The sequence below is a fragment of the Rhea pennata genome, chromosome 27, assembly GCF_028389875.1.
Source record: "Rhea pennata isolate bPtePen1 chromosome 27, bPtePen1.pri, whole genome shotgun sequence".
NCBI classification, from domain to species: domain Eukaryota; kingdom Metazoa; phylum Chordata; class Aves; order Rheiformes; family Rheidae; genus Rhea; species Rhea pennata.
In genome coordinates, this window is record NC_084689.1 from 5,359,898 (window position 1) to 5,371,921 (window position 12,024).

General features: G+C 55.6%; 1 protein-coding gene across 3 annotated transcripts in view; it reads right to left on the minus strand.

The window, feature by feature from the left end:
* Nucleotides 1-4,302: 4,302 nt before the first annotated feature.
* Nucleotides 4,303-12,024, minus strand: part of LINGO3 (leucine rich repeat and Ig domain containing 3) — a 41,187-nt gene continuing 33,465 nt past the window's right edge. For all 3 annotated transcript variants that reach the window (XM_062596065.1, XM_062596068.1, XM_062596067.1), the window contains one exon: nt 4,303-10,189. In XM_062596065.1, coding sequence (XP_062452049.1) covers nt 8,338-10,155 — 1,818 coding nt within the window. In that variant the 5' untranslated portion in view covers nt 10,156-10,189 and the 3' untranslated portion in view covers nt 4,303-8,337. The remainder of the gene's footprint in view (nt 10,190-12,024) is intronic.

Here is a 12,024-nt window from a genome sequence, read left to right on the forward strand (position 1 = left end):
CTTTCCGGCTCCTCTCGATGCCGGCGCAGGGCAAAAAGGAAGAGAAAGGGGAACTGGTGGCTCCGGCTGCCGTGGTTAGGGGGAAGGACGGGGGGATGGCAGGTGGCCTCGGAGGGAGGTTGACTGCAGCTGGTGACACTTCTTTCTCGTAGGGGTCTCCAGCCACGGTGATGCTCCCACGCGGTGTGGGTGTCCTTCAACAGCACGCACGCGTGTGCTCGTGCACACATGCACACGTGTGTGTGCACATAGGGGGTCACATCCCCCCACTCCCCGCTCAGTGGCTGCAAGGAGAAGGTGATACCAGAGAAGGAGAAGCATGGCATGAGAGGGGGGGAAAAACCCGCCGGTGATGCGGGGCTGGGAGGGGGCAGCGACAGAGAGGGGCAGAGGGACCGAAAGGCGCCCAGGGAGGCTGGGAAGGAGCCGTCTGCGCCGCGCTGGGTTTCGCTTCCTCCTGCGCCGGCCTAGCTCAGCACAGCCCCGCAGCTGGGCCTGGGCCTTTGCGAGCGGTAGCGAAACCACGGTGCCTTTCTCCAAAGAAAAACCAGGATTTTCTGCTGTGGCCGTTCCCTGCTGTACAGCTTCGCCCCTCGCTGGCCCACGTCGTCCCCCCGTAACCCCGGGCGGACTGGGGTTTATCGGGCTGCCCCTCCTGAAACACGGCGCGCCGGGGACGCCCGAAGCACCACGCCCCGAGGAGCCGGCGGCTCACGCCGGCCCCGCTCTGCCGCTGCGGTCCCCGGGGGGCCGCTCTGTGCCCCTGCAGCATTTAGCCCCGTAACTCAAACCCGCCTCGACGCCTTTGCTTGGGAAACACCTTCCCGGGCCGTATTTGCAAAACAGGGGAACTTGTTACCTCCGAGTTTTCTCTGGCAGTGACGGGGGCTTGAACTCCATCTCCTGGGGCTTCGGCGAGGGGGGGGGGGGGGTCTTGCCGGCCTGGGTGGAGAGAGGGACCCAGCTGCGGCGGGTGTGAGACGCGGCCCCTCGGCGCTTGCACAACCTGGTGCAACCCCGTTGCAGGAAGACGTGTGGCCAACGCGCCGCTCCCGGCGTCGCTCTCACCCCGTCGCCGGTGCTACCCCGGGGCGGGGGGTGAAGCGCTGCCTGCAGAGGGTTGTGTTACAGTCACACTAATTGCACAACCTTCCGTTAGGAGCACCGCCAGCGTTACAACCTGCTGTGGTTTGGTGCAATCTGTTTGCTGCACCTTGGCCGCTCCGGGATGGCTTCGTGCGCCTTTTCCCGCGCTGCTTTCTGGGCGTTAGCAGCATTGCAGGGAGGGATTTCCACTGCCAACCACCCCTTAAACCTTCTTTAATTCCCTTTTTTTGCAAGCCTCTTTGGAATGCTTATACTGGCGAGGTGGAATTTTTGTTTTCCTCAGTTTTTGCTGGGATTTCACCAGGTGTTTACTCTTTGGCAGCCAAACCTTTAGCAAACACTTTTTCTCTCTGTGTTTTACGTGCGCTGTGTTGACATGAATCACTCAAATCCAGCAGGCAGAAGTCCTGCCCCGGCCAGCGCCTGGCCCCTCTAGGATAAAGCCGTGCTTTTAACATTTGAAAAAAATTACGCTTTGGAACATCTGCCTCCTTGTGTTTAGTCTTTGAACTAATTAGCAAGTAACTAATCGCACTAATAATTAGCAATCAGCCTGTGAGCCGATGCTGGCTGGTTCGGGCTGCATGAGAGTCGCCAGGTAGGATGGACTCCGGGATGCGGAAGACGAGGATTTCCCTGTGGAAAATGGAAAAGAGCCGGTCCCATTCCTATCGCAGTTTTAAAGTTTGTGCATTGAGCTCACTGGGGCTCTGTTATTTATTTATTACTATTTTTTTTGAGCTCCCATGGGAGCCGGTGCCTTGCCAGGGGCTCAGGAGCTTCTTCGGGGCCCGGCTGGCACCTGCACCAACATCATCCAGAAATCTGAGCTGGGCCAATAATTTGGGAGAAGGAGAACTGCATGTTGGCAAGCTGGCAATCCCCAACGCTGGGGAACGCTTCAGCTCCTTCCTTCCCATGTGGGCTGCTGCTTCGCTTTTCCAGCAAATCCACCCCGCTGGCACATCCAGGCAGCAACGAGGCTCAAATACTTACTTAGTTCCCGAAGGAATTGCAACTAATCATCACTGCAGAGCACTGAAGCTTAGCTTTATATTTCTCCCCGAACACGTCATCTCGGGCTATAATGGTGTTAAAAATAAAGAATATAAATGGAAAGCATTTAAGATGCAGCAGGATTCTGGGCTTATTGATGGCATTCGGCAACAGAGGTCAGCGTATCTCCCTCACCCTAATCAGTCATTTATGTTAATGAGTGTGAACAACCCGGTTTAAACAACAGTAAATCTATTAGATGCATCAGTATTTCTCCCTAATGAGTCATCTTACCGTCGAGATAAACCAGAGTCCATTAGGAGCAAAAAAAAGTGCAAAACTAATGAAATCAATGTGGTGCCACCAAGCCAGGGAGACGTGGAACGAGCCCAGTGGAGACCCACAGCCAGGGGACAGGAAAGCCCCTTTTGGAGAGGGATTTGATGTGAATACTTGGATTCAGCTTTCTATAATGAAGGCTGATAATGTTGAGATTTTAAAAGTTTGCATCAGCAAGTTCAAAAAAAAAAAAAAAAAAAAAAGAAAGAAAAAAAAGAAAACCCACCCTGAAAATCATTTACAAGAACTGCCTCAGATGCTGACATTACCTGGGAACGGCTGCGATATACAGCAGCACTTTGGGTAAAAGCTAAATTGGTTTCTAAATTGGTCCAACGTTAAATCATTTTGCAAAATTAAATCTCCGAATGTCAGTTCCACGATAACACTCCAGCGCCAACCATAAGCAGCGAATTAAAGGTGCTATAAAGCGGACATTGCCGAAGTAGAGACATTGCAGGTTTAGCACCCAAAGGAAAAAAAAAATAATAAAAAAAAGCTTTTACAGTTTCTCCTCGCAACCCTAGCCAGAAAAGCAGAATTCCAAAGCTCTGTGCGAAAGGATGGCGAGCTCCCACCAGGAGCGCCCCGGGCGGGGGGGGGGGGGGGGGGCGCGATCTGAGGCTAAACCCGGGGAGCCTGCTGCTCCGCACTAAGCTCTGGTGCTCCTGCATTTTGGGGAACCCAAGCAGGGACCTTCCACTTAGCCAAAGTCTTTTTAATTTATAAGGAAATTGCTTTCTCTTCCCAGCGGGCGATAAGCGCTTTAAATGCACCCGCTGGAAAGATCGCATTTTCTAATTGGTTTCTCGCTGGCGTTGGTTCGGGCCGTTATTTTTAATGCTTTGCTGCGGCAAGGCCTCTTCGCGTCTGGCTCAGGGCAGCTCAGCGGGGGCCCGGCAGCGCCGCTGCCGGCTCAGACGGCTTCCCGAGCTCCGGAGGGAAGGAATCAAAAGCACTTTCGGAGCCGATTTCCCAGCATTTTCAGTCCTGGCGACTCCCTTGTCCCTGAAAGCTGCCAAAGGAGCTGGCGGGCTCAGGCCTGAGTGCGCCCGGATCCCTTGGATGCGGGTTGCTGCAATGACGGCGTGGTTAAATCAGCAAATTAACCAGCGACTGGGGTGACCGAGCCGCAGCGCTCGCCAGGGCTCAGGAGCTCCTGCGCCCGGGTCCCCTGGTTCGTCACCTCGCCGCATCCCCCCGCCTCGTGAGGTGGGGATTCAGGGCAGCGGGATTTGGGGTGCCGGATAGCCGGAGCCATTTTCTCCAGCAGATGGAAGCATTGCCTGTGCTTGCATCATGCCGTTCCCATCCCCGTCCCGGTCCCCATCCCGGGCTGGGAAAGCTGGCACCCTGGGCTGACCGATGAGGAAGAAAGCATGGAAAATGGGCTTTCGGGAACAACTCGAGTGGTTTGGAGAGCATCCAAAAGACCCTTGGCGTCTGGGAGCACGTGGCAGAAGGACGGACGGTCCCCGGCAGCCTTGGGTGGCGTCGTGCCGGAGCCTCTTCCGCGGGGATGCTGGCGGGGGTGGCCTCACGCGGGATCAGGCTGGGGCTGTCGGATAGGGCACGCCGGAAACATCTGTTTTTCTTTAGAAGCGGCAACCGCATGACGCTGATCCCGGTGCAGCTGCGTACGTGTGGGACCGGCAGCCGCAACACCCCCCCCCCCCACCCCCTTCGTGCTCCGAGCACCCAAAAAAGAGGGCTCAGGGCGCACAGCCTGACCCACGTTAATCCTTCTCGCTGCCCCTCCTCTCCCTCCGTGAGCAGGAGGGTGGGTGCCAGCAGGGCACCCTGCAGCTGAAGGCCATAAACGCACCCTTAATAATTCATAACAGAGTAATAGCGGGGGCGTTTTGTTAACACATGCGCATTAATCATTTATTCGTTATTAAGACACAGTTCCGTGCCCTCTGCAAGTTGTTTTAGCAGCGTTTTACAGGGCTGCCAGGGGCGTTTGCCAGGGAATCGATGGCAAAGCCAAAGCCATCTCCTAACAGTCCCTCCGGAGCCGTCACCCTGCCCTTTGCTCTTCTCCAGGTCTCTCACCAACGTAGACACCTGAATGTGGGATGTGATAGTTACCCACTGCTTCTTATTAGTTGCCAGCCCTCATTGCTGTGAAATCAGGAGATTTGCTTACAATTTGTCCGTGGAACCTTTGGCAAGCTCAATAATTTTGAAAGGCGCCCGCTTCAATGTCATGAACCCCCTGTTTTCCAGCAGGAGGATGTTCTTCACTCCCCACAGTGAAAAATCCCATCCAGATTCCCGGCCCGAGCTGTGGCCTCCCCGGGGGTGGTGCAGCTCCCGTCTCCGGACCCTGCGCACGGTGCTGTATAAAAATACCTCCCCCCCCTTTCCCGCCGGGGCACCCGTCTGCTCTGCACCTGGCTGGGGCAAGGCCAGACCCCGTGCGTGGAGCAAGGGCCACCCAGCTGCCTGGTTTGCACAGGGGAGCGGAGGGATGGAGCAGGCCTAGGACCAACTTTTCTGGCTCCTTTGCAGTTTCGTGGCCAGGCGTGTGGAGCATCGCCGTCGCTCCTCTTTGCCGGCCTTTCTCCATCGATCCTGGCTTTTTTTTATCCCGTGCACACGAGGAAGAAGGAACAAAACAACCAATCCACGAGAATCCTGTTTTGTTTTCTTTCCTTTTTTCTTTTTCCCCTCGCAAATATATTTCACATGCTCATTACATAGAAAACTGTGCAAGTTCTGTACTGCCAAACCCCTTCCTCTGCCAGCAGCGGGCATCTCCCCACCTCCAGGTTTCCATGCCCGGACCCTCTCCCCACGACCCCCCACCCTGGTTAAAAAAAAACAAAACAAAACACAAAAAACCCAGACGTTGAACGAGGATGCGGGGGACTGTGCGGGTGATACCAGGGGACTCGGGCCACGACACAGCATGCACGGCGTGGGGAGCGTGGGGGGGGGGGTCCTGGCATGCGAGGGGGTGGTGGGCTGATGGCAGAGGGTGATGGATGGGGAGAGATGAGGGAAACCGCGGCGGCGGCTGCGGGGGCCGTGGCGGCCCGAGCTCTGTGCGAGGGGCTGGAATTGCCAGAGCGGGGCAGGTGGAGGAGCAGCCTCCCTTGCAAAACAGGGTGTGTGTTGGGGAAAGATGAGGTTTGAATGCTGAGCCTGGGGTGCTGGTGGCTCCTGTGGGCTCCTTCGTCCTGCCCCTGCGGGGAGGGGGGTCAAGTCCAGTTTGGGGGAAAAGCCAAAACATATTGAAGCGATGGGCTCAAACCCTGCATTGTGCCCATGGAGCTTATTTCAGGGGCTGGGACAGCAGCAGGAGTGGGTGCAGCGAGATATGGGGTGCAGGGAGTAATGTAAGCAGTCGCCATGGCTCGTGTCCCATCCAGCAAAGCCACGGGCAAATCCCTGCCTGGCCATTCGGTGCTGTCACGGTTTGTGCCGGCCGCCGTGGAGGGTGCAGACAGGGCGAACAGGTGCCAGTGTCCCTGGACTGCCAACCCACAGGCAAGTCTAGCCCCAGGCCTGGCCTGCTGGGCTGCTCGGGGCAGCAATGGCTTTCCCGTCCCACCAAATGCCCATCTAGGCTCTTTGCTTCCACCACAGGCATCTCCGCACCTTCTCCCAACTATAAAAATTTGCCCCCGTGCCAAAGCCAGTGGTGCTGTGAGCAGGGGTAGATGACCACTGGCATGAAGGATCACACCGGATGCCCGGATCTTGCATGCACAGTTGCATCCCTGTGCTCCTTCCTCAAAAGCGCAGGCAAAATGGAGTACCTTGGGCACCATGAGGTCACCCTCCAGAGTTGGGCCACCCTGGGGCTCATGGCGGAGTTACCCTCCTTCCCTCCGAGCACCCTACAAGCACTAAACCTCAGCTTAGCCTCCCTGGCCCCTCTCCAAAGCCAGGCAGGCCGCCCGGGTGCCGCAATAGCTTGAGTGCTGCGTAAACAAAAATAAGCAGAGATTTGCACATGGGAGCAAAAGGACGCCTGGAAAGGGGCTGCAAAGCCCCAGAGCCAGCCCTGCAGAGTGACCTGGCTCTTCTTCACAAGCCCTAGCTCAGGAGGAGCCAGCCTGGCTGGGGACAGTCCCCATGGCAGGAGCCACTGGGTGTGGGCATTTCCACTGCGCTGCAGAGCGCAGGGCAATAAAGAAGGGCTGAGAGGCAGAAGTGGCCCATGGGCAAGAGCAACGGGACCTGCCAGCAGCAGCGCTTTGCACAAATGCCATCTCGAGGTGGCCAAGACCAGGCAAAGAGTCCCCCTGGGCTGAGCTCAACTGGAGGGCTGCTGGCTGCCCACAGCCTTGGGTGTTCCCCAGAGAAAAGCCATCTCCAAAAGAGGGGGTTGGTCAGACATGGGCAGGGGTGTCCCAAAATTCGAGCGCTATCTGGGGAGCCTCTTTCTGCCTTTACTCCGTGGCTGTGTTGTTTCTGCCACTCATTCCAGAGCTGTTTATTGCAAACCATTTTTTCCACCTTGCATTGCACTGCCTTCCCCCACCTCTCCACCGTGAGACAAACCAGGTCGCTCTCTCCCACCGAATTTCACCTTGCAAATGAAAGAAAACAGCCTGCCTGGCCCCAGAGCTGCCCCTGCCTTTTGCACCTGGCTCAGCAATCGCACGTCTGCTCAGTTGCCTTGGGGACAGGATAACCTGGGACTGCAGAGCTGAAATGCGGATGTATCCCCCTAAATGGGATGCCTGGGAATCCCAGGGCTCAATTTCAGGAACTGTGGACACAGCAGGAGGAATGACCCCAGACTAGTTCACTTGCAGCGTCACTGTCCCCCTTGTGAGGTTCCTGGAGAGATGTCACTCTCTGGGCTGGGCTTGGGGTGCTGGATCAGCCCCCACCTTTCTGCTCTGCTGTGGGCCAGGCTCTCTGGGAGCTGCCCTTGCTCCCCACACTTCCAGCTCAGCCCCAGGTGTCACCCCAGCTGTGACCAGCCATCCCAGGTAGTTCACACCTGGGGAATGGCTGTGTAGATGCAAGGACAGGGCCAGTTTCTTCTCCTACTGGTGATGGCCATGACTAATGCCTCATTCCCTCCCCCTCTTTTTTTTTGCCCAATGTTGGCACAGTCTAGGTGAGGCTGCTGAGGTGGGTTATTATTGCTTTTGCAGGAGCATCTCTGGGCACCTTGGATTGCAGATGCCACTTTTTAAATCTGCCAACAAGCTTTCAAAGCACAGCCATGCCCTGGGGGGATCTGGCTTTGCCGAGGGGGCTCAAGGAGAGCTGGGGTGCCTGTATTTGTTGGAGCAGCTTCCCCGAACAACCCAGTCCTGCATTGCACTGGAAGACTTTTCTCTTGGAAATTCATTACAAAAATTTTTGGAGGAGGAAAGAAAAAAAGAAGAGTCATAAACAACCACCACAAAATTTTCCGGAGTCTCTCTCTCTAAAAAAAAAAAAAAAAAAAAAAAAAAAGGAAAAGGGGAAAAAAGGAAACAGGTCTTTCCCAGGCCCAAATGCAGTTCACCTCATCGCTTGAGAAATGCATAGTTGATACGCAAAAACATTAGCTACATTGGGACCCCCCCCCTCCACCAAGCCCTCGAGCCATGACCACCTCCAAGCTACTTCTGTCCTGTGGAAGGGCAGCCTGGGGTTTCAGCAGGGTGTCCCTGACCCCGAGGTATGCGCAGTGCAGTTCTTGCTCAATTCTGCCTGTGAGGAGCCATTGGCATGTCTCCCAGCCGCTGCAGGCTCTAGTGGTGAGCCTCAGCTGACATCCCAGCACAGCCAGGTCCTGCTGAGAGCCTGCCGGCAGGGACAAGGATGTCACTGGAAAACATAGAATGGGTGCTCCAAAGCCAAACCTCCTCACTCCGGCCCCGGCCTGCATTGGCCACATTTCGGGACAGGCAGCAGAGAATGGTTCACCTCAGGAAAGGCTCAGATCATCTTCATGTTGAACTTCCTGGCTCCTCCTTGGCCCGTGGTGGTTGTGGGGCCATCCACCTTACGGAAGGAGTACTCCACGGAGAAGTTGTTCTTGTGCTGCCCCCGGCCCCGGCTCCACACAAAGAGGAGTAGGAAGCAGAAGAGCACCACCCCAAGGAAGGTGATGCAGCCCATGGCTGTGGAGACCAAGATAGTCTTGAGGTCCAGTGTAAACTTTAAGAAGACTTGTGTGTCATTGTGGTAGGTGTCGTTGAACTCACTGAGGTACAAAGTCCGGTTTGCATACAAGGAGCTGTCAGCTGGGTGCCCCTTGACTGTCAGGGTAGCAAAGTAGGTGTCGTTGCCACCCGCGTTGCTGGCAATGCAAATGTATGTGCCGCTGTCTTGGACCTGGGCAAATCGGATCTCCAGCGTGCCCCCCGGCAGCACTATCGCCCGCCCTGTGCTTCTGGTGGTGATCATGCGGTGCTGGGGGGAGACCCACACGATGGAGGGATCTGGCTCCCCATCTGCCCGGCAGAGGAAGGAGACAGACTGTCCTTCCCAGGCTGTGACATGCTGCAGCTTCCGATCTCTTATTTTGGGCTTTTGGCAGGTGAAGTACTCAAAGAGTATGGAGTCTGGGAAGTCACGCAGGGCATTGCCCTGTATCTCGGGTGGTGAGGAGCACATGGGCTGCTGCCCATCAAAGTTGAGTGTCTTCCGTCGCTGCAGAATCCAGAGCAGGCGGCAGTCACAAGCTAGGGGGTTCTTGTCCACGCGCAGTGTCTCCAGTGTGTTGACAGAGTGGAAGGTGCTCTCCTCCAGTGTGGAGAGGAAGTTGCTGGAGAGGTTGAGGAGACGGATTTGTCTCAGGCCAGAGAAAGCCTGTGGCTCCACAGAGACCAAGAGAGCACCCACAATGTGGAGCTCCTGGAGCCGGATTAGGTCTTTAAAGGAGCCCTTCGGCACAGTGCTAATGGGGTTGTAGGATAAGTTCAGGTACCTGAGGTACACCAGGTTCCTCAAGGCAGCTGTGGGCACGGCTGTGATGTTCGTGTAGGTGATGGAGAGCGAGGTGAGGTTCAGACCCTGGAAGCTGGTGGGGGAGACATCTTCCAGCAGTGGCCAGTTGTCAATCTCCAGCTGCAGGAGGTTGTAGAGCTTCTTGAAGTTCTGGTCCTCCAGTGCGGAGATGCTGAGGTGCCGGAGCCGAAGCACCTCCAGGTTCTGGAGGTAGGACAGTGACTCTGCTGAGATGGAGGTCAGGTTGCATTTCTCAATGGTTAGCTGCTCCAGGCCAAGCAGCCCGGAGAAGGCCCGTTGGGAGATGTACACCAAGTCATTATCGCCTACCTCCAGGCTCTTCAGGTTTCGCAGGTCCTGGAACATGTAGTCCAGCAGGATGACAATTTTGTTCTCACTGATGTCCAGGAGGGTGAGATTTGTCAACTTGGTGAAGACACCTGGGGGAATCAGCTTGAGCTGGTTCCCTCGCAGTCGCAAGGTCTGCAGGTTGAACAGGTTGCTGAAGGCTCCTGGCTCCACATTTGTGATGATGTTCTCACTAAAATCAAGCTCCTCCAGCAAGGGATACGGGGAGAGGTCACCTGGGTTCAGGCAGCGGATGCGGTTCTTGTTGAGCTCCAGGATCTTGGTCTCAGTGGGGATGCCCTCAGGGATGGAGGTGAGCCGCTTGCGATGGCACACCACTGACTTGATCTGAGGAGCGCACTCACAGCGGGCTGGGCAGGCTGCAACTGGGGCAGTTCTCAGGAAGATCAGGTGGAGGACCAGGACTGGGAGCCAACATGTCATTGTGTAGAGCATGGTCTTACGGGCTCACTACCATTCTCCCTTGCACCTGGAAGGGAGAGAGAGATGTGGCATCAGCAAATGGGCTAAATAAGCCTCACAACCGGAGTGTACCATTTTGAAAAAAAAGGAAACTGAGCCAGAAGCAAGGGCAGAGATTTGCAAGGGGACACAAGGCTGGAGACCCACACCTCAGCCTCTTCCCCTCCAGCTCTCACCAGCTCCACTGTCACTGAGGGTACCAATTTCTCTGGGAAAAGTGCTGCTCTCATGGAGCTAAACCAGGCCAGTGCTCAGCTAAGCAGCACGATCTGTGGGCTGGCTGATGAGGCGTCCCCAGAGCCTGTGGACAGGGGTGGTTGCATCGCTGATGTTTTTGGTGGGTGTGAGGCAGCCTTTGCACATGTGCATGTTTGCATTTGAGACTGGGTGCATGTTCATGAGAGCATCCTAGGATAAAGGGGAACCCAAACCGCCTGGTATTCCTGCACAAGCAAAGATGGTGTTAAACCCCCCCTGCACCCCCAACAAGGATGACTGTGGAAAAGCCAGAGACCTGAGGGCAGCTTAGGAGCAAAGAGAAGCAGCCTGAGACCCTGCAAACTTGTGATAAAGCCTAAACACCACATCCTCCTTTGCACCCCGTGGTGGCCACAAAGGTGTCTCAGCTGGTGGCACAAATCCTTCCCCGCCATGGTCCTATGGCCTTTCCTCCAGGTGCAGTCCATCCCACTGACACCATGTCCTGCAGGACAAGGGACGCTCCCAGCTGCACGTACAGGGTGGTCCTCCCAGCTCCGGCAGCTTGGAGCTATCCTTAGCAGAGTGGAGATTAAAAAGCCTGCAGACTGAAGACACAATCTTTGTAGATTATGGATTAATACCGACCTTCTGAATCATAATGCACCATCCTCATGGCTCAGCAACCACTGCCCTCATTTTGGAGGGATTAGCACTTTCCCACCCGTTTCCTTTTTCTCTGTTTTCCCCTTCCCCACTCTCTTTTTCCTTCTTCCCCCAACCTGCCCAGCTCCCCAAAGCCCTGTTGGGAGTCTTGGTGCATTGCCTTCTCCTGCAAGCCCTCTGATCCTAACTCAGTGAGTTTGATGGTGGCCAGGCAGAGCCAGGCTTCTCCAGGAGCCAATGGTGGTCCTGGCATGAGAGTAGGCAGCCTCTCTCCAGCCCATCTCTCTGCCAGTAGGGACATGCCACATGTGGCTGGGGCCAGCAGGTCTGGCACCACCCAAGGGCTAACATCTCCCTTATCTTGCAAGAGGGGAAACTGAGGCACAAAGAGGAAGGTGGCTGTCTCCACCTCTGCAGGGTGATGGTGTGTCTGGAGTTGGTGAGGTTATGCTGCTACTTGGAGGTTACTGAGAGCAGAGCCAGACCTATGGTTGGCCTTAGCTATATATTTTGGATATGGAACGAGCTTTGTGGGTCTCAGCCCAATTCTGAGAGATGAAAGTACTGTACAGAAAATACTCCAAAGCACCTCAGTGAAAGCCCTCAATCCCTTTTCCAGGAATGACTTCCAGAAACTACAGATTTGAAAATGTATTTAGGGAGCCCAGATGCTTCTGGGGAACCACTTATTACCTGCCTTTTTCTACAGGTCTGGCACCGTGGAGGCCTTCAAGCTCTCAGCCCATCTCCCACTAGCGCCATGCATCCCCCTGACCTGGATAAAGCAATCCTGGCCACTTCTGCACCTGTTCCCAAGACTCCTGGGTCCGGCTGCCCGGTAGTCAGGTGATGGAAGCAGGACTTGCGGTCAGGAAGTCTAATTTTTTTCATGCTGCTCACTAATGCCACTGGTTTAGGCCGAGGTCGAGCTTTCATATAATCCAAAGGGCTTCAGCAGCTCTTGCTTTGGCCCCCGAA